General features: G+C 50.7%; 1 protein-coding gene across 1 annotated transcript in view; it reads right to left on the bottom strand.

Annotated features, from left to right (window-relative positions):
* The window catches only part of LOC137384467 (TOM1-like protein 1), a 79,021-nt gene that overhangs the window by 6,136 nt on the left and 50,539 nt on the right, over nucleotides 1-22,346 (bottom strand). The window contains exons 9-15 of the mRNA XM_068058584.1: nucleotides 19,432-19,492; nucleotides 13,957-14,074; nucleotides 11,650-11,770; nucleotides 9,924-9,978; nucleotides 8,570-8,660; nucleotides 4,294-4,384; nucleotides 1,160-1,256 (exon numbers count right to left, since the gene is read on the bottom strand). Coding sequence (XP_067914685.1) covers nucleotides 1,187-1,256; nucleotides 4,294-4,384; nucleotides 8,570-8,660; nucleotides 9,924-9,978; nucleotides 11,650-11,770; nucleotides 13,957-14,074; nucleotides 19,432-19,492 — 607 coding nt within the window. The 3' untranslated portion in view covers nucleotides 1,160-1,186. The remainder of the gene's footprint in view (nucleotides 1-1,159; nucleotides 1,257-4,293; nucleotides 4,385-8,569; nucleotides 8,661-9,923; nucleotides 9,979-11,649; nucleotides 11,771-13,956; nucleotides 14,075-19,431; nucleotides 19,493-22,346) is intronic.

The following is a 22,346-nucleotide window of genomic DNA, read 5'->3' on the forward strand; positions in this document are numbered from 1 at the left end:
CCATTTAGGACTGAGATGAGGAGAAATTTCTTCACTCAGAGGGTTGTGAATCTTTGGAATTCTTTACCCCGTAGAGTTGTGGATGCTCAGTGATTTGAGTATATTCAAGACGGATATTTGGGCACGAAGGGAATGACGGAATATGGGGAGTGAGCAGAAAAGTGGAGTTGAGGTTGAGGATCAGCCACGACTGTGTTGAATGGCAGAGCAAGCTTGAGGTGCCGAATGGCCTACTCCAGTACCTTATGTACCCAGCAACAAACAGAATCCAGATTTCAGGTGACAGACACTGAACTTTCACCTCCATTGTCTGAATGAAGAAAATCTCTTCTCGTCACATCTAGCCCATTTAATATCTGGCTATAATAATTGGAAAAATGTTAACTTATTTGCCTGGCAATCATCTTTTATAATTCTTTCCAAACCAATTACCTCTGAAAACATTAGGTGAGACACCCTGCCTCTTTAAACAGTGAGTGCTATCAGAACCTCTCTGAAACCGGGGTCTTGCTGGCTTTGCCAGCGATGCTCACATCCCGTGCATGAATTTTTAAATAGTCGCTAATAAATCCAATAGGAAATTCAAGAGAAATCTCTTTACCGGAGAATGGGGAGAATGTGGAACCCGCTGTCACAGGGAGTGATTGAGATGAATAGCAAAGATGCATTTAAGTGGAAATTAGATAAACGCACAAGGGAGAAGGTTATCCTGATGGGGTGAGATAAAGTAGGGTGGGAGAAGGCTTTTGTGGAGCATGAACACCAGCACCGACCAGTTAGGTTGAAAGGCCTGTTTCTGCGCTGCAGACTGGGTATAAGAGATGCCTCACCTCCCTCGGCTGCCTCTACTCATCATGAAGGTCAGAAATTCACCATGATGGAGGGGAACCAGCATCTGACAACAGCATGGCATACTACAAAGCAGGTCACTGCATGGCACAGCACGACACACGCTCCCACGGCACGCTGACCCATGGCATGCCGACACACACTCACATGGCACAGCGACCCATGGAACACCGACACATGCGCCCATGGCACAGCGACTCACAGCAATGACTCGCGGCATGCTGACACACCTTCCCAGGGCACGCCGACACACGGCTTGTGCTGAACAGGAAGCTCCCGCATAGAACTGAACTGACCAACATCCACTTACCAGCAAAGAGCAGCGAGGAGGTCACTGTTACTCAGCAGTCCTATAGTGGTGAGTTCTGGCCTTGTTTAAAGCAACATCCAAATCCTCATAAATAGCTCTGGAAACAGAAGAGGAAATCCAGGAAATTAACTGGAAGCAACAGATGCCAGGGAGTGAGTTACAGACTGGAATCTAATCGAGGGTTTCAGGGGTTTATATATCGAATAACAGATACCCGGGAGTGAGTTACAGATTGGAATCTAATCCAGGGATTCGGGGGGTTTATCTGCTCTCTCTCTCACACAAATACAAACACACACAGACACACACACAATGTTCTTCATATCACTATTGGCAGTAACTATAACTCAGTGGATAGCACTCTCTCAACCTCTGAATCAGAGGGTTCAGCCACACTCTTGAGCCCCACAATCGAGGCTGACGCTCCCAGTGCAGTAGTGTGAGAATGCAGCACTGCTGGAGGTGCCATCCTGCAGATGAAGAAGCGAGGGTGTGCTGCGAGTGATAGTGTGCTGGCTCCCACTCAAATCATTCTCACCCAGTGTCTCAAAACTGTGCATCTCCTCATCTCCCTCAACTTACCCTCCCCACCCCCCCGAAGGGGAGAAAATTTGTAGATCCATGGGGAAAGAGCAGGGGGAGTGAGTCCAATTAGAGATCTGTAACAAAGGGCTAGCATGAGCACAATGGGCTGAATGGTCTCTGTGTTGTCTCATTCTAGAATTTTCCAGCTTCTAAAACCAAGCTTGTCCTGATGTAGCCAGTGCTAGAACTGGTCCCTGGAGTGGGACACAGGCTGAAGTACGTCCAGGATTTGGACCTCATTATAAAGACTCCTGTGATTGATACAGATCTGAAATCCCATGTTTGAACTCTCCCTTATGGCTTTTTTTCCTGCAAAATCAATTCATCTTATCTTTGTGATGTCTTAGTCCATGTTTGTAGGGGGCGGGGCAGCCTATTTCTATTCTCAGTCAATGGTACTTGTCTGTAGCAGCTTATCAAATTTCTCAGGCAATGTCTCGATGGTTTTTAAATCTACAATCCATTGGTTCTTGGCAACGTGTGGGTTGTTAGCACTCAACGATATTAACTTGCAGTCCGTCCTAAGCACACTGGTTTCTCAACTTGTTCACATTTGTATAATTTATTCAGGCCGATTTTCCAGAATTTTAATAATAGGTCACAGCACGAGTTGCCAATGGAGAATTGCACAGACGGCATCATGCACAAACAGGCCATTCAGCCCAACTGGTCCATGCTGGTGTTTATGCTCCACACGCGCTTCCTCCCACCTTTGGTCTCACCCTAGTACAGGCTTTGTGACTCACTGAGTCTGTGATCAGTTCCCACATCAGCAGAGCACATGGCTGCCTGTTACTGATAGACCGAGACAAGCATTTCCACTTGTGACGACTGGTCCATTCAACAGGAGAGCTCAGTATTTTGAATGCCTTCGAGGTACGGACAATAATATCACTGTGTAGTTAGCAAATGATAACATTTAACCATTAGTCAACCCAGTTCCTTGTCTGATTTGCAACTGCATGTTTCAAGGAAACATGAGACACTTGCAGGTACAGTATACAAAAGAGATCAGAGAGTGGCATTTGGTTTCTAGCTGTGTCCTTCAAGTCCTTTAAAGAATTATTAAAACCATGCTCCTTCATAAAACATATTTCACCTGCATCAAAGGTATATGTCAGGGACAAGTGCTCATGATGTACCTGTTCCTGAATCGTTTCAAGTAAATAATTGTAGCTCGCTCTGTCAAAGCTGCTTCCCTTAAACACAATTTCCTAACTGAACTGTACACACCTTTGAAGAAAAGGCTTTATTAACCATTAGCTTTCCACACCATAGTTAATGGATCCCCCGAACTGTGGTTATTTCCCGAGCCATGGAAGTTGATCAATGAGGGCTGATCCCATTACTGTCACTTATTTCCTTGCACATTCCGAAACTAAAAGCAGAGGATAAGCCAGGCTTTCCTTTCACGTTACTACAAATCCATTCGCTTTATCATGCAAGGTCAGTTATTCTAAGATACAAGAAAGTTCAATTCTCAACTCAGAGCTCTCCAGGAAGTCCAACATCTAACTCCCAATGATGCCATGAGTAAGATTCCTGTTGGTGTTGGTTGGGACTTTGTTGCTGATTTCCATTGGTCTTGACATGATCTTCCTCTATTAGTGATGCTCCTTCAAGATAGCTGTTGCACCGATTCTCGTTTGCTAACACTGGGGAAACTCTGTCACCTTTGTTGGTCTAATCAAAATAACTCCAGGACCACAAGCAGCAAAGCAGAAAACTAACCCCAACTTAACATCATTTAGGGCAGTACGGAGGGAGCGCCGCACTGTCGGAGGGTCAGTACGGAGGGAGCGCCGCACTGTCGGAGGGAGCGCCGCACTGCCGGAGGGTCAGTACGGAGGGAGCGCCGCACTGTCGGAGGGTCAGTACGGAGGGAGCGCCGCACGGTCGGAGGGTCAGTACGGAGGGAGCGCCGCACGGTCGGAGGGTCAGTACGGAGGGAGCGCCGCACTGTCGGAGGGTCAGTACAGAGGGAGCGCCGCACTGTCGGAGGGTCAGTACAGAGGGAGCGCCGCACTGTCGGAGGGTCAGTATGGAGGGAATGCTGCACTGTCGGAGGGTCAGTACGGAGGGAGCGCCGCACTGTCGGAGGGTCAGTACGGAGGGAGCGCCGCACTGTCGGAGAGTCAGTATGGAGGGAATGCTGCACTGTCGGAGGGTCAGTACGGAGGGAGCGCCGCACTGTCGGAGGGTCAGTACGGAGGGAGCGCCGCACTGTCGGAGGTCTGCACTGTCAGAGGGCCAGTACTGAGGGAGTGCTGCACTGTCGGTAAGGCTGTCTTTCAGATGACATGTTAAACTGAGTCCATTAGACTCAAGTGCCTCTGGAGTGGGCCCAGTGAGTCACTCAATTGGATCAGATTCGCCTTCAGTGGTTCTAGGTCACAGCCTTTACCACCTTCTCGAGGGAGGGACAATAAATTCCAACTTTGTCAGTGACACCCACATCTAGAGAATGAACATTTTATTTTTTTCAAAATACCCCCTCCAACCCCTGTGACCAACCCACGACTGCAGGAATGACTGAATTGGAGACTTACTCTGTGTTATAGTCGCTGCTGGAGAATGGGTCAAACTCCAAACTGATCAGCTCAGCCCCCACGCTCTTTGAAGCGCTCGCCTGGTTTGTACCTGGAACAGAAAGCAGACAATCAAACCACAACAGAACCCACTGGCTCAGCGATGCTGGGGTGTGAGTCGCAGGGAGGGAGCAGGAACGAAATGTGACCTGGCTCGGGTGCTGAAACTTCATTCAGACGCAGAGGGGGGATGGCGGGGAGAGGATGAGGGGGCGAGCGGATGAGGGGGTGAGGGGATGAAGGGGCGAGGGGGAAGATTGGGGGCAGGGAATTGGGGGACTGGGGAGGAGGGATGCAGGGGAGGGGATGGGAGAGAGGAGCTGGCAGGGAGGGGGGGGAAGAGACAAGGGGCAAGTGAGGGATGGGGGTAGGGTCATGACTTTTTTTTTTAATTCATTCATGGGATGTGGGTGTCGCTGGCCAGGCCAGCATTTATTTCCCATCCCTAATTGCCCTTGAGAAGGTGGTGGTGAGCTGCCTTCTTGAACCGCTGCAGTCCATGTGGGGTGGGTACACCCACAGTGCTGTTAGGAAGGGAGTTCCAGGATTTTGACCCAGTGACAGTGAAGGAACGGTGGTATAGTTCCAAGTCAGGATGGTGTGTGACTTGGAGGGGAACTTGCAGGTGGTGGTGTTCCCATGTATTTGCTGCCCTTGTCCTTCTAGTTGGTAGAGGTCGTGGGTTTAGAAGGTGCTGTCTAAGGAGCCTTGGTGCATTGCTGCAGTGTATCTTGTAGATGGTACACACTGCTGCCACTGTGTGTCAGTGGTGGAGGGAGTGAATGTTTGTGGATGGGATGCTAATCAAGTGGCTGCTTTGTCCTGGATGGTGTCGAGCTTCGAGTGTTGTTGGAGCTGCAGCCATCCAGGCAAGTGGAGAGTATTCCGTCACACTCCTGACTTGTGTCTTGTAGATGGTGGACAGGCTTTGGGGAGTCAGGAGGTGAGTTACTCGGCGCAGGATGCCCAGCCTCTGATCTGCTCTTGTAGCCATGGTGTTTATATAGCTACTCCAGTTCAGTTTCTGGTCAATGGTAACCCCTAGGATGTTGATAGTGGGGGATTCAGCGATGGTAATGTCATTGAATGTCAAGGGGAGATGGTTAGACTCTCTCTTGTTGGAGATGGTCATTGCCTGGCACTTGTGTGGCGCGAATGTCAATTGCAACTTATCAGCCCAAGCCTGGATATTATCCAGGGCTTTCTGCATTTCTACACGGACTGGTTCAGTATCTGAGGAGTCGCAAATGGTGCTGAACATTGTAAAATCATCAGCGAACATCCCCACTTCTGACCTTATGATTGAAGGAAGGTCATTGATGAAGCAGCTGAAGATGGTTGGGCCTAGGACACTACCCTGAGGAACTCCTGCAGTGATGTCCTGGATCTGAGATGATTGACCTCAAACAACCACAACCATCTTCCTTTGCGCTAGGTATGACTCCAACCAGCGGAGGGTTTTCCCCCTGATTCCCATTGACTCCAGTTTTGCTTGGGCTCCTTGATGCCATACTCAGTCAAATGCTGCCTTGATATCAAGGGCAGTCACTCTCACCTCACCTCGAGTTCAGCTCTTTTGTCCATGTTTGAACCAAGGCTGTAATGAGGTCAGGAGCTGAGTGGCCCTGGCGGAACCCAAACTGAGCGTCACTGAGCAGGTTATTGCTAAGCAAGTGCCGCTTGATGGCACTGTTGATGACACCTTCCATCACTTTACTGATGATTGAGAGTAGGCTGATGGGGCGGTAATTGGCCGGGTTGGAATTGTCCTGTTTTTTGTGTACAGGACATACCTGGGCAATTTTCCACATTGCAGGGTAGATGCCAGTGTTGTAGCTGTACTGGAACAGCTTGGCTAGGGGCGCGGCTAGTTCTGGAGGACATGTCTTCAGTACTATTGCCGGAATGTTGGATTTTGCAGTGTCCAGTGCCTTCAGTAGTTTCTTGATATCACACGGAGTGAATCGAATTGGCTGAAGTCTGGCATCTGTGATGCTGGGGACTTCAGGAGGAGGTCGTGTGCTGGGTGGGGATATTTGTGGAGCCACCTCCTCCAGTTAGTTGTTTAATTGTCCACCACCATTCACATCTCGGGGATTTCACCCTCGCACCAGTGCCAACTCTGGTTAGACAAACCCCTGGAGATTTTCTCATGACTATTCAGACTTCCCCCCTCTCGGTTAAATAGCCGCTTTCCACCATAGCAAATATTTTAATAAATACATTGCTCAAAGAAAATAAATAAAACCAACGAGATTAGTCTTTAATACGATAAAAGAGGAGGGGGAAGAGGTGTGCGTGCGATGGGGGGGGGGGGCAGAGAGTCAGGAGACATCAGAATGTCTGTACAGTGACACCAGTGTCCATGGTAAAAACTTTGAGAGGGGTGAGGGTGAGAAATTGAGAGCGGTGGGTGGGGGGCGGGAGGGAGAGTGAGTTGGGGGGGGGGGGGGGGAGGGAGAGGGAGAGAGAGCGGAGAGGTGAGAGGGAGAGAGAGCGGGGGGGTGGGGGGAGAGGTAGGGAGAGAGCGCGGGGGGGGGGGGGGGAGAGAGGGAGGGAGAGAGCGCGGGGGCGTTGAGAGGGAGAGAGAGCGGGGGGGGTTGAGAGGGGGAGAGAGTGAGCGGGGGGGTGGGGGGGGAAGAGGGAGAGAGAGAGTAGAGGTGTGGGACAGAGAGCGGGGGAGAGGAAGAGAGAGCCGGGGGGAGAGGAAGAGAGAGCCGGGGGGAGAGGAAGAGAGAGCCGGGGGGTGAGGCAGAGAGAGCCGGGGGGAGAGGCAGAGAGAGCCGGGGGGAGAGGCAGAGAGAGCCGGGGGGAGAGGCAGAGAGAGCCGGGGGGGGGGGGGGGGGGGGGGGAGAGAGAGCCGGGGGGGGGGGCGGGGGGGAAGAGAGAGCCGGGGGGGTGGGGGGGGGAAAGAGAGAGCCGGGGGGGGGGGGGGGGGGCGGAGAGAGAGCCGGGGGGGGGGGGGGTGGGGGAGAGAGAGCCGGGGGGGGGGGGGGGGGAGAAGAGAGAGCCGGGGGGGGTGGGGGGAAGAGAGAGCGGGGGGGGGGAAGAGAGAGCCGGGGGGGGTGGGGGGGGGGGAAAAGAGAGAGCCGGGGGGGAAGAGAGAGCCGGGGGGGGGGGGGGGGAGGGGGAAAGAGAGAGCCGGGGGGGGGGGGGGGGGGGAAGAGTGAGCCGGGGGGGGGGGGGCGGGGGGCGGGAAGGAGAGCCGGGGGAGGGAGGGAGGGAGAGAGAGCGGAGAGGTGAGAGGGAGAGAGAGCGGGGGGGTGGGGGGAGAGAGCGCGGTGGGGGTGGGGGGAGAGGGAGGGAGAGAGAGCGGGGGGGGGTTGAGAGGGGGAGAGAGTGAGCCGGGGGGGGGGGGGGAGAGGGAGAGAGAGCGTAGAGGTGTGGGACAGAGGGAGAGAGAGCGGGGGAGAGGAAGAGAGAGCCGGGGGGAAGAGAGAGCGGGGGGAGGGGGGGAGGAAGAGAGAGCCGGGGGAGGGAAGGGGAAGGGGGAGGGGGGGCAGAGAGCGCGGGGGGGGGGTGGGGGGTGGGGGAGGAAGAGAGAGCGGGGGGGGTGCGGGGGGAGGAAGAGAGAGCCGGGGGGGGAGGAAGAGAGAGCCGGGGTGGGGGAGGGGGGCAGAGAGAGCGGGGGGTGGGGGGAGGAGGAAGAGAGAGCAGGGGGAGAGGAGATGGGAGGGAATCTCACCAGCCCCTGATGTAAGACATAAACTGTAATGTGCAACCCCCCACCCCCCCCCCCCCAAATGAAAATGTTGGACGCCCCTGCTTCAAGCCTTTAACCTTGTGTTTTAAAATAACCAAGCAGCAAAAGTAATTTGTATTGGTAATGCAGACTATTTTGCTTACTAGCTGGTTAATACAGTCATGCTGCTCTCCATTGATATTTGTCTGCTTAGCTACTTGATAGGGAGAAATGTGTTTTAAATTGGACTGTGTTTTGATGGCATTCAATTGGATATATACTTTATATAGAGATTAATTGCCCCCATGTCTACGGCGAAGTCAATAATTTTGTCAAATGTCCATGGTGGAACATATTGGTGCCTATCCCTGCACAGAGTGCGGGTGGGGAGGAGCATGCGGGGGAAAGACAGAGAGAGAGTGCGCGGGGGGATGGGAGGGAGAGCGAGTGTGCAGGGTAAGTGAGGGAGGTGTTGAGGGCTGTGCTACTCCTCATGCCCAAGGGTCCATGTGATTTCAGCTGGAGATGTGCAGCTCCTATCGAAATGCTCCTTACCTGTATGTGCCGCAGGGTGAGGAGTGTTAAAGGGACCAGACAGCAGACTGTGGACAGGGGACAGTGTCAGCACAGACTGTGGGGGCACCACCTGGAAGGGAGAGAGATTTTAAAAGGGTATTAAAATTGATCCAATCGGGATCGGACATATGTTGAACCTGCAATCCCCGAAAGTCATCCAGCTGAACATAGACGTCTGGATTCAAGAGTCCAATTGACTCGGGGGGTGGGGGGTAAGATAGCATAAAGCAGTGGGTAGTGAAGACTCCATGGGACTGATGTGGGAGAGGCAGGCGAGCGGGGGGGAAGAAGAGGAAGAGAGCGGGGGGGGGAAGAAGAGGAAGAGAGCGGGGGGGGGAAGAAGAGGAAGAGAGCGGGGGGGGCGAAGAAGAGGAAGAGAGCGGGGGGGGAAGAAGAGGAAGAGAGCGGGGGGGAAGAAGAGGAAGAGAGCGGGGGGGGGGAAGAAGAGGAAGAGAGCGGGGGGGGGGGGAAGAAGAGGAAGAGAGCGGGGGGGGGAAGAAGAGGAAGAGAGCGGGGGGGGAAGAAGAGGAAGAGAGCGGGGGGGGAAGAAGAGGAAGAGAGCGGGGGGGGGGGGAAGAAGAGGGAGAGAGCGGGGGGGGGGGGGGAGAAGAGGAAGAGAGCGGGGGGGGGGAGAAGAGGAAGAGAGCGGGGGGGGGGAGAAGAGGAAGAGAGCGGGGGGGGGGGAAGAAGAGGAAGAGAGCGGGGGGGGGGGAAGAAGAGGAAGAGAGCGGGGGGGGGAAGAAGAGGAAGAGAGCGGGGGGGGAGAAGAGGAAGAGAGCGGGGGCGGAAGAAGAGGAAGAGAGCGGGGGGGAAGAAGAGGAAGAGAGCGGGGGGAAGAAGAGGAAGAGAGCGGGGGGAAGAAGAGGAAGAGAGCGGGGGGAAGAAGAGGAAGAGAGCGGGGGGAAGAAGAGGAAGAGAGCGGGGGGAAGAAGAGGAAGAGAGCGGGGGGAAGAAGAGGAAGAGAGCAGGGGGAAGAAGAGGAAGAGAGCAGGGGGTGAGGGAGGTAAGCGGGGCGGGGAGGGGGTGAGGGAGGCTAGCAGGGCAATGGGGTGGGGGAGGAGACAGGGACTGTAACTGATTGGAGAGGAAAGAGGAGAGTGAATGGAAAGTTTTACTGCAGTTAAGTGATGGTGTTGGGTGGGCTGGTGAACAGAGTCATGTGCACTCAGCGAGGTCAGTGAACCTCACCCCCACACTTGCACCCTCCCCTCCCTCACTCTCGCACACTCCCCTCCCTCACTCTCCCTGTCTGTCCCCAGCATAGTTTACATTTGACCCAGTGTATAAGCTTGGCCTGAGATGGTCAGTGTGAAGGACACACACCAATACTTACATTGGCGTACAGAGGCTCTGAGAGGCTGTCAGTCACTTGGCTCTGTGTTTCCCTGCTGTAACCGGGAGAGAGTCATTCTGTAAGTTACATCATAGCAAAACTTCTATTTGATTTTTAATTGCCCCCCCATGACCTGTCCTCTGCTGCAGGCACTGACTCTGGCTGGACTCTGTCCACTGAGGGAGTGATTAAGGTATTTCTGACTGTAGTAACTGAACCATGCTAGAGTTGAGTTTTAGCCTGACTGTCCTTTTTCCAAAAGCTCCTGGGCGATTTCAGATTTTGTTCTCACATCTTGGTGGAAATCAAAATCTCATCCACATATTGTAACACCAGCTGTGAGTGAGAAAATCCCTTTCATATAAAAGTTTAATTTCCTCTAATCAATCACCATCTACCATGCTGTTGTTTTAGTGGCCAAATTCCACTATCAATGATCCTTGCCTGATCACATTTTGCATGAGCAGAGTTGATTGCAGTCTGTATATGTGGATGACTCTCAGCCTGTCACACAGACAGAGATTGCACTCCAAGAGTTAACCTTCACATCAAACATTACCAGCCTGGCAAATCTTGCTTCTTCTGCAATGACCCTTAGCTTCTCTCCTCTCTCGGTCCAGACTGCTGACCGGTGCTGCAGGATGGCAGTGATGACCGGGAAACTAACCCCTCTCTCCCTCTGTGTAGACAACTGCCTAAATACAAGGGTCCATCGTAAAGCCTCCTTGTCGCTATGTTCCACTGCTCTCGGCATGTCACTGGCGGTCTCCTCCTCGCTGCAGCTTAATGGATGGAGTGATGAACCAGGAACTTGAGGGCATGTCTGGGGATCAGATGTCTGTTCAGTGTCGGGGGCTGTCGATCATTATGTTGTCTCTCAACTATGAGGGGGTCAGTGTCAGAGTGTGTGCAGAGTTTACCCAGACCTTTCTGGCTACAATACAGCTTTAACTCCCTGCCTGACACTCTGAACATTGCAAGCTTGAAGAGTGCAAAGAGGAAACCTGGAAATCTTTCAGTCCCAGTCCAAGGCTCCTTTAAGACAATTGGCAAAAGAACCAGATGGGAGATGAGGAGAATTGTTTTTAGCACAGTGAGTTATTATGACCGAGAATATTCTGCCTGGAAGTAGATTCAATAGTAACTTTCAAAAGGGGAATTGGATAAATAGTTGAATGAGAAAAATCTGCAGAGCTATGGGGAAAGAGCAGGGTGGGACTAATTGGATATCTCTTTCAAAGAGCCGGAACAGACATGATGGGCCGAATGGCCTCCTCCTGTGCTGAATCATTCCATGAATCTGTTTTATGATTTTTCTCCCCTCTCGTGACACAGTGACTTAATCATCACCATCTCCGGGATGACCCCAGCCTCGATCCTCAGTCTTAGCTGGACAGCTATGGTGTGCTATAGTAGACTGGAGCACCCTGGGGTGCAGACAGATACGGGGGCAGGCTGGTCAGGTGGGGGCGGTGGAGGTGGGAAGAGTCCCGAATCAACCAGGATACCCACCCCTGGTCAATGCCCAACAAATCCCTGTCGGAAAGTGCACGAGGATAGATAGCTCATCTGTGACGCATCCATGGTCGAAGAGTCTGCTGACAATCCCTGTCCTCATGTACACATGAACACTGGGACTTTGGGTGCAGACCTGGCAGTGCCCAGAATCAGGTCAGTGCCCCCAGCAGAGAAGGACCTGATAACATTTAGCTAAACATGAACTTACCCTGGCACGTGAGTTGGCACTGCATCCGGCAGGGGAATATCGGGCAGGGCCCTGTTCTGTAGAAAGGTGTTGGCTGTGCACAGACCCATTTGCCCGGAGACAGACATTCCATTTTCAAGACCTGTGATCAATGAATAAAACAGAGAGGAGTTAACTCTCACCGATCAATGCAAAAACATTAGACTTGTAGGTTCCCCTTTCAACTTTTTTGTGAAATTCATGCCCATAATGAGAGCTACCACTAGAAATGGAACACATTACATCTCAGGGACCCAGTGTCAGAATCAAGCACTCCCAGTGCGGGTACAGCACAGGTTAGGTATAGAGTAAAGCTCCCTCTACACTATCCCCATCAAACACTCCCAGGGCAGATACAGCATGGGGTTAGATACAGAGTAAAGCTCCCTCCATACTTGTCCCTGTCAAACACTCCCAGGACAGGTACAGCACGGGGTTAGATACATGCTGTGGTACCGGTTGGTCACTTTGGCCCCGCCCCCTGTATTTGCCACCAAGATCCAGAAGAAACTCGTCGATTTCTTCTGGGGCAAGAGGAAACACTGGGTCTCTGCCGCGGTCCTGAGTCTCCCGATCGAGGAGGGCGGTCAGTCGCTGGTGTGCGTCCGCACCCAGGCTGCGACTCTCCGCCTTCGGACCCTGCAGACATACCTGTACGTCGAGCGTCCTCCCAGATGGTGTGCGCTGGCGACGTATTTTTTCCGCCAGTGTCACTGCCTTCAAGACGACACGCAGCTCCCGGTGGAGTCTGTGAGCCGCGCCTCTCTGAGGGAGTTGCCTGTCTTTTACCGGGATCTTTTCCGAGTCTGGAACATGGTCGCCTCCAGTCAGGGCGCTCCCCCGCCGGCGGAGGAGAGCGCCTCGGCTGTCCGGGCGGCCGACTCCGGGGACGGTCCGGCGGGCGGAGGAGTAGCCGAAACCCCCGGGACGCCCCTCACTGTGGGTGGCGAGGGGGCTCGGGAGTGCGGAGCGATCCCGGCCGAGCTGACACCCGCTCGGCCGGAACTGCTCATCGGACCCAGGCCCCGAAACCCTCCTCGGGAGCCGGTCCCGCACAACCCGAGCCGCCTCTCGGAAATGCCCTCCGTGCCATTCCAATCGGCGCGGAGGGGTTTCCTGTACGGGCTGCTCCTGCACACTCTCCACTTCCTTGCCCTCGTCAGCCGGCCGGACACGCCCTGGCGGTCCGCGTTGCCATCTGGCGGCGAGGGGAAACCCCGATGGAGGTCTCTCTACGCGGGAGACTTCCCCCTTTACATCGGGGACCTGGGGTGGAGGGTGCTGCACAGAGCAGTCCCGTGCAATAGGCTTTTAAGTAGGTTCACGGACTCCTAGGCCATCTGTACTTTCTGCGGCCTGGACGAGTCCGTGTTCCACATTTATATGGAGTGTGCGAGGTTGCAGCCCCTATTTGAGTATCTGAAGGGGCTGCTCCTCAAATTCTGGCTGCACTTCAGTCCCACGCTCCTGATCTTTGGGCACCTGGTGCAGAGGGGCTTGGGCCGGGAGGAGGATCTCCTCGTCGGTCTGCTCCTGGGGCTGGCCAAGGTGGCAATTCACAGGTCCAGGTTGCGGGCCGTCGGGGGGTCCGTCCTCCCCGATTGCCTGCCCCTCTTCCGCGGTTACGTTCGCGCCCGGGTGTCCCTGGAAAAGGAGCATGCGGTGTCCGCCGGTACGCTTGAGGCCTTCTGCGACCGGTGGGCACCGCAGGGACTGGAGTGCATTGTCGACGCCGAGAATGGCATTTTAATTTGAGTTTTTTGTCTATTTATCTGGTTTTAATAAAGTTATTTTAAAAATTAAAAAAAAACGGGGTTAGATACAGAGTAAAGCTCCCTCTACACTGTCCCTGTCAAACACTCCCAGGACAGGTACAGCAAGGGGTTAGATACAAAGTAAAGCTCCCTCTACACTGTCCTAGAAACGTTCTTCAATGCTACCCCTAGAATAGTTTCCCACTGTTGTGGTCAGTTCAGTTTCCCACACAAACACTGTGTATTGTCTCTGAGCAAGACCTACAATTTAATCTACATTTTTCCATTTGCAGTCAGTCCCTGGGCAACAATGGGTTAATGGAGTGGCCAGCAGGTCAGTGTCCAGTGCAACACTTTCAGCTGACGGCCGAGAGAAACAGCAGCTCCTGAATATGTCAAACAGGAAGAGCCCTCAGAACATTCAAATGCAGGAGCTTGGCTGATACGTGGCCGTTGTGTACAGTCAGTGTGTGCTGGGTCTCAGCTTGCTTTCTCCAATTGAGGGCGGATTCCAGCCAACTCACAGATTACTTACTTAGGCTGGAGAACTGGCTCACACATTCCGGAAGCTGCAAGGCAGGCGTGGGGGCCGAACATGTGAAGTCGATCAGATCATTTGCAGAGCAGGGAGCGGAGGGTTCCATTACAGAGTCCTGATGGCAAAGCGGAGAGAGTGCACTGAGTTTACCATATTGACCATTAGACTGAGAGATAGCGTCACAAAGGAATGGGACACTTGATTGTAACTTCCTCCCAGAGCAGGTACAGCACGGGGTTAGATACAGAGTAAAGCTCCCTCTACACTGTCCCCATCAAACACTCCCAGGACAGGTACAGCACGGGGTTAGGTACAGAGTAAAGCTCCCTCTACACTGTCCCCATCAAACACTCCCAGGACAGGTACAGCACGGGGTTAGATACAGAGTAAAGCTCCCTCTACACGGTCCCCATCAAACACTCCCAGGACAGGTACAGCATGGGGCTAGATACAGAGTAAAGCTCCCTCTACAGTGTCCCCATCAAACACTCCCAGGACAGGTACAGCACGGGGTTAGATACAGAGTAAAGCTCCCTCTACACTGCACCCATCAAACACTCTCAGGACAGGTACAGCATGAGGTTAGATACAGAGTAAAACTCCCTTTATCAAACATTCTCAGGAGATGATGGGGGAGGGTGGTGGGGGGGGGGGTGAGGGGTTGAAGGGGAGGGCGGGGGGGTCGGAGGGGAGGGTCGGAGGGGAGGGCAGGAGGTCAGAGGGGAGGGCAGGGAGGGATTGGAGGGGGAGGAGAGGCAGGGATGGGGGTGAAGGAGAAACAAGGGAAGGAGAAGGGGGCAGGGTTGGGGTGTATAACTGGGCTTACACCCAGTTGTCTGGAGGTGGATTTTTTTCTTGCAGTGTCACTTTCCATGCATCATCTCCGTTATTGTCACTGGAGTGTTGACTTGGGTTGTATTGGAGTCATGAAGTGTGAGTTTTGTGACTGAGGGTAATATTTATTAGGGTAGTTGTATATAAAGTCTAGTCTTTCTTTTAAGTAGCAAATTAACTTAACAGTTGCTGTTTGGGGTGGAGGTGGTGAGTTTTATACCAGCTTTAAACAGAGTTCACTCAGGCTCTGCTTGCAGCTGCACCTTGTTAATCAGATAATTGGCTTAAACCAGTTTTCAGGGGCTCGAGTCAGACAGTATAAAAGTGGGCCATCTTACAATGCTGACTTTGGTTGCACTGGAGTGCTAAAGCGGGAGTTTTGTGGTTGAGGGAGTTTGGTGAGGAGGGAGCGAGGAGCTCCTTTCATTTCCGACCTTTCCTCAAAGAGCGTGAGGGGAGCTGAGAGTCTCCAAAGAGCACAGCTGACTGGTGAGTCCTGGTGGGTATTTTTCAAACTGGAATGAATTATAAGTCATTGTTTTAGCAAGACGTAGTTGATTTATTTTTAATATAATAGTCTTCTGAAGTTTTAAATTTAAAGGGTTCAGGAGTACTTAAAGCCGTGGTTTGCTCCTCTTGCTGCATGTGGGAATCCAGGAATATTTCCAGTCCCCGGGACCAGCATGTGTGCAGGAAGTGTGTCCAGCTGCAGGTCCTGGAAGCTTGGGTTTCAGAGCTGGAACGGCGGCTGGAAACACTGTGGAGCATCCGTGAGTCTGAGAGCATAGTGGATAGCACGTATAGAGAGGTGGTCACACCACTGCTGAAGGGACTTGAGGAAGGAAGGGAATGGGTGACCACCAGGCAGTCCAAGACAATCAGGCAGGTAGTTCAGGAGTCCCCTGGGGTCCTGCTTGCAAATCGGTATTCCATTTTGGAGGCTGATGAGGCTGCTTCCTCCAGGGAGTGCAGACAGAGCCAGGCTTCTGGCACCACAAGCAGCCTGGCTGCACAGGAAGGGGGAAAGAGAGGAAGAGCAATAGTAACAGGGGATTCTATAGTCAGGGGAACAGATAGGCGCTACTGTAGCCATCAACGTGACTCCAGGATGGTGTGTTGCCTCCCTGGTGCCAGGGTCCGGGATGTCACTGAACGGCTGCAGGGTATCCTGAAGGGGGAGGGTGATAAGACAGAGGTACATGTTGGTACCAATGACATAGGTAGAAAGAGGGATGAGGTCTTGCATCAAGAATTCAGGGAGTTAGGCAGCAGACTAAAAAGCAGGACCTCTCGGGTTGTAATCTCTGGATTACTCCCAGTGCCACGTGCTAGCGAGTATAGAAATAGGAGAATAGCACAGATGAATGCGCGGCTTAAGAATTGGTGCATGAGGGAGGGTTTTAAATTCCTGGACCACTGGGACCGTTTCTGGGGAAGGTGGGACCTGTACAAGCGGGATGGTCTGCATCTGAACCAGAGGGGGACTAACATCCTTGTTGGCGGATTTGCTACTGCTGTTGGGAGGAGTTTAAACTAATTTGGCAGGGGGAGGAGATGCAGACTCCTAGCAGAATGGGGACACAGCTAAACACAGGAAAGCAAACAAGTCAGAGGGAATACAGCGGACGTAAGTTTCAAGGGAGTAAGACCAGGATGGAAGGCCTCGGCTTTATTGCCAGGAGTATTACAGGTAAAACGGATGAGTTAAGGGCAAGGATTGACACGTGGAATTGTGATATAGTAGCCATCACTGAGACATGGTTGAGGGAGGGGCAGGATTGGCAGCTCAATATCCCGGGATATAGAATCTTCAGGCGAGACAGAGGAGGGGATAAAAGGGGAGGGGGCATTGCAATATTAGTTAAGGAGTCTGTTACTGCAGTAAGGAGAGATGATATCTTGGAGGGGGTATCAAATGAAGCTTTGTGGGTAGAGTTTAGGAATAAAAAAGGGACAGCCACATTGCTAGGTGTTTATTATAGACCCCCAGATAGTCAGCGGGAAATTGAGGAGCAAATATGTGCGCAATTCGCAGAGGTGTGTAAAAATAATAGGGTAATTATAGGTGATTTCAACTTTCCCAACATTAATTGGGATAATCATCGTGTTAAGGGCTTAGATGGAGTGGAGTTCTTAAAATGTATACAGGAGAACTTTTTAGCTCAATATGTAGAGGATCCAACAAGGGAGGGTGCAGTGCTGGACCTAATTCTGGGGAATGAAGCCAGACAGGTGGTTGATGTGTTGGTGGGGGTGCATTTTGGTGATAGCGACCACAACATGGTACAATTTAAGCTTGTTATGGAGAAAGAAATAGATAAGTTGCAAAAAAAGGTTTTGGATTGGGGGAGAGCGAATTTTAGTAAAATAAGGCAGGATCTGGCCAAGGTAGACTGGAAAGAGTTACTTGTCGGGAAATCTACAGAAGAGCAGTGGGGGACATTCAAAAAGGAAATGGGGAGGGTACAGGCCCAACATGTTCCCTCCAGGGTAATAGGTAGGAGCAACAAGCCCAGAGAACCATGGATGACCAGAAACATTCAGGGTACGATGAGTAGGAAAAGAGAGGCTTTTAGCAAATACAAGGAGAGCAAATCAATGGAAGCATTAGTGGAGTACAGAAAGTGTAGGATGGAGCTTAAGAAAGCAATTAGGAGAGCAAAGAGGGGACATGAGAAAGCTCTGGCTGGTAAAAGTAGGGAAAATCCCAAGATATTCTATAAGTATATCAATGGGAAGAGGATAACCAGGGAAAGAGTAGGACCCATTAGGGACCAAGGGGGAAATCTGTGGGTGGAGCCAGAGGACATTGGTAGGGTGTTGAATGAATACTTCACATCTGTCTTCACCCAAGAGAATGAGGAAGTAGATACGGAACTCAGAGAGAGAGACTGTGAGGTTCTTGAGCAAATTGTCACAGGGAGTGACAAGGTATTGGAGGTTTTGGCAGGCTTAAAAGTGGACAAATCTCCAGGTCCGGACGATTTGTGTCCCAGGATGCTGTGGGAAACAAGGGTGGAGATTGCAGGGGCTCTGACCCTAATTTTTAATTCCTCTCTGGCCACGGGGGAGGTGCCAGAGGACTGGAGAACAGCTAATGTGATCCCACTATTTAAGAAAGGTTGTAGAGATAAGCCAGGGAACTATAGACCAGTGAGTCTCACATCAGTGGTATGGAAACTATTGGAGAAAATTCTGAAGGAGAGAATCTATCTCCACTTGGAGGGGCAAAATTTGATTAGGAATAGTCAGCATGGCTTTGTCAGAGGGAGGTCATGCCTAACATATTTGATTGAATTTTTTGAGCATGTGACCAGGTGTGTAGATGAGGGTAGTGCAGTTGATGTAGTTTACATGGATTTCAGCAAAGCCTTTGACAAAGTCGCTCATGGGAGACTTATCAAGACAGCAAATGCACATGGGATACAGGGTAACTTGATAAAGTGGATTCAAAATTGGCTTAGCTGTAGGAGACAGAGAGTGATGACAGACGGCTGTTTTAGTGACTGGAAGCCATTGTCCAGTGGCGTACCACAGGGATCTGTGCTGGGTCCCCTATTGTTTGTCATTTATATAAACGACATAGATGACTATGTGGGGGGTAGGATCAGTAAGTTCGCAGATGACACAAAGATTGGCCGAGTGGTTAACAGTGAGGTTGAGTGTCTTGGGTTACAGGAAGATATAGACGGGATGGTCAAATGGGCAGAAAAGTGGCAGATGGAATTTAACCCTGAAAAGTGTGAGGTGATACACTTTGGAAGGAGTAATGGGACACGGAAGTATTCAATGAATGGCTTCACACTGGGAAGTTCCGAGGAACAAAGAGACCTTGGCGTGTTTGTCCAAAGATCCCTGAAGGCAGAAGGGCAGGCTAATAGGGTGGTGAAAAAAGCATATGGGATACTTGCCTTTATCAATCGAGGCATAGATTACAAAAGCAGGGAGGCCATGTTGGAGTTGTATAGAACTTTGGTAAGGCCACAGCTGGAGTACTGTGTGCAGTTCTGGTCACCACATTATAGGAAGGATGTAATTGCACTGGAGGGGGTGCAGAGGCGATTCACCAGCATGGTGCCTGGGATGGAACATTTAAGCTATGAAGAGAGGTTGGATAGGCTTGGGTTGTTTTTGCTGCAGCAGAGAAGACTGAGGGGTGACCTGATCGAGGTGTACAAGATTATGAGGGGCATGGACAGGGTGGATAGGGAACAGCTATTTCCCTTAGTTGAAGGGTCAGTTACGGGGGGTCACAAGTTTAAGGTGAGGGGCAGGAGGTTTAAGGGGAATTTGAGGAAGAACTTTTTTACCCAGAGGGTGGTGACAGTCTGGAATGCCCTGCCTGAGAGGGTGGTAGAGGCGGGTTGCCTCACATCCTTTAAAAAGTACCTGGATGAGCACTTGGCACGTCATAACATTCAAGGCTATGGGCCAAATGCCGGCAAATGGGATTAGGTAGACCGGTCAGGTGTCGTTAATGCATCGGTGCAGACTCGATGGGCTGAAGGGCCCCTTCTGCACTGTATTATTCTGTGATTCAGTGAAGTCCAGGAGCCAATGGTGGCAGTTTACCAGAATGATTCTGTTACTCCCCCCCCCCACCCCCACTAGCTCTGAGCGCCGTGTTGCCATGCCTACCTTCCTTGATGCTGCAGCCTTGTCCTCCATCCGCCTGAAAGTTGCTCTCCTCCGCTCAAACCTGCCAACAAAAGGCAGCAATTACCCATTGCACTGGATAAACTCCAACAATACCAAAACCAGTGAAATTCCAGAAAGCTTGTTGAGGAAGGATGATGCTGGAGCCTATCTTTACTCAGTTTCACATTTATTGTACAGAGTAAAAGGATTACAAACACGTAGCTCCTCACTCAGTCTCAGTAAGTGTCTGTTCATTAATGCTCAAGACCCCAATTATCATCCGCCACCTGTTTATAATCAAACAACTGACACACAATTAACAGATTCCCTTCTTATAATAAAACTTAGATTAACATGCTCAAACATTTCAAAATAAATTCCATTCTGTGTACAAAGTATTACATTGTGAGATGCCCCTCCTCTAGCACCTCTAACAATTTCTTTGTACTAGCATTTCTCTTTGTGAAACAATCGGATCGCTGATGACATGCATTGGCCCATTTGAGTTTGGAGATTTCCTTTCTCTCCAATATTTGTTTCAATCCAGCAAAGTCAATACATAGTATTTTTCTCATGCACGCTTTTTGTAGAGTGTACATTGTCCCACAAAGAACAATTATCCACATAACACGTTGTCAGGGTTCAAAAGTTGCAGCTATGGGGAAAGACTGGATCGGCTCGGGTCATTTTCCTTAGAACAGAGGAGGCTGACGGGTGACTTAATTGAGGTGTACAAAATTGAGAGGCCTAGATAGAGTAGACAGGAAGGACCCGTTTCCCCTCGCAGAGAGGTCAGTTACCAGGGGGCACAGATTTAAGGTGATTGGTAGAAGGACTAGAGGGGACATGAGGAAAAGCTTTTTCATCCAGAGGGTGGTGGGTGTCTGGAATTCACTGTCAGGAATGGTGGTGGAGGCAGAAAACCTTAATTCTTTTAAAAGGTACCTGGACATGCACCTGAAGTGTTGTAACCTGCAAGGCTATGGACCAGGTGCTGGAAGGTGGAATTAGATTGGGTGGCTTGCTTTTTCAGCCGGCACGGACATGACAGGCTGAATGGCCTCCTTCTGTGCTGTAATTTTTCTGTGGTTTTATGGTTCTAACATTCAATGGGTATCCTATCTTCAGCATGACCCTTGTTCAGAATTTCACCCAAAATATTTGACAAATAGAGCCCCATATCCACTGCCTCCACAAGATCCAGTGTTTCCGCAGCTAAAGTGCTTTTAACAACCTGTTTTATTTTTCTTAGCCTCCCAAGCTAAAGGACAACATTTCCCATTTTCACTCATCAGAAAGATGATGAATCCAGCTGCACTCGAATATCCATCAGCAAAATTAGCATGTGAAACATCGCTAAAAATTATTCGCTTCATGTTCTTTGGGTCACCTAAGGATGGGAACTTCAATACACATTTCTCCAGATTTAGTTTTTTTTGACGTTTTATTTGCCCTTAAAACATTCTGAACTTTCGGATGTTTCATCATCATGCTTAACTCCAGCACATCAAAACTAGAATCAGGCCTAGTCTGAGTGCACAGTTTAATTGATCAATCAAGCTTCGCAATTTCTCAATCTCTGCTTTAGATATATCATCTTTCTGTGATGACCGAGCACAATTAACCGGGATGGGGGTGACACTCTATAAATAGGATTATTGATTTAAAGTTATTCCAGACTTAGTCTGCTTAATATCTAAACCAATATATTTAAAGGTCCCACAGCCTGACTCCCAATATTACATTCTGCTCTAATCTGATGAACATATTTCTCAAAATCCGCAGTACCACCCCTTTAGAAATCATCAATATGCATCACGAAGTTGTCTGAAAGTTGCTCTTTATGATACCAATAAAACATTGCATGATCTGCTTAGTGGTTAGCACTGCAGCCTCACAGCTCCAGCGACCCGGGTTCAATTCTGGATACTGCCTGTGTGGAGTTTGCAAGTTCTCCCTGTGTCTGCGTGGGTTTTCTCCGGGTGCTCCGGTTTCCTCCCACAAGCCAAAAGACTTGCAGGTTGGTAGGTAAATTGGCCATTATAAATTGCCCCTAGTATAGGTAAGTGGTAGGGAAATATAGGGACTGGTGGGGATGTGGTAGGAATATGGGATTAGTATAAAATGGGTGGTTGATGGTCGGCACAGACTCGGTGGGCCGAAGGGCCTGTTTCAGTGCTGTATCTCGAAACTAAAACCAATTTTCAACAAAACAGATCTCACTGAGAAATACCCCACCCTGGAAGCATCATTCAGGCCATAGACACATTTGTTCAGTTTCCATAATTTTCCTTCTGTATCTGCTGCCTCTTTGGGTGGTTTCAGAAACACTTCTCTCTGAAAAGTATCACCTTGCAGAAATGTAGCTTTTATGTTGATTGATCTACACTCCCATGAATATGTGGCCAAAAGAGCTAAAAAGATTTACAAGATTACTTTTCCAGCTGTGGGAGAGTCAACTCTAACATCAGTATCACCCAGTCGCTCTTCAAAACCTCTTGTAACTAACCTCGCTTTAGCCTTATAAGTTCCATCAGGAAGGACTTTTTCAGTACAAATCCATCTATGTAACAAGGCCGGCTGTCCCCTATCTGCTACCTCAGAATAAACTCCAAACTCTCATATTGCTTCTCTTATCAGTTTATCCTCAAGTTTATTTGCAGAAACTTCACGGTCACGAGGACTTCTGCTTCTAGTTCTATTCCTAGACAGCTCTCTAGCCTTTGTTTCATTGTGGAATCTGTTCAAACTATGGCCTCTATTAGCACTTTGTCTTTCGAGAGAACTGTGTTACGACCAAGGTGGGAGTAATGCACTGTTAATTCAGCCCCACTACTCCACAGGCCATAGCATATTAGTAAAGTTTCCCACCTACCGGAAAGTAACCAAATTAAACACTCTATTTGTCCCCCAGA

The sequence above is a fragment of the Heterodontus francisci genome, chromosome 26 (assembly GCF_036365525.1).
Source record: "Heterodontus francisci isolate sHetFra1 chromosome 26, sHetFra1.hap1, whole genome shotgun sequence".
Lineage (NCBI taxonomy): Eukaryota > Metazoa > Chordata > Chondrichthyes > Heterodontiformes > Heterodontidae > Heterodontus > Heterodontus francisci.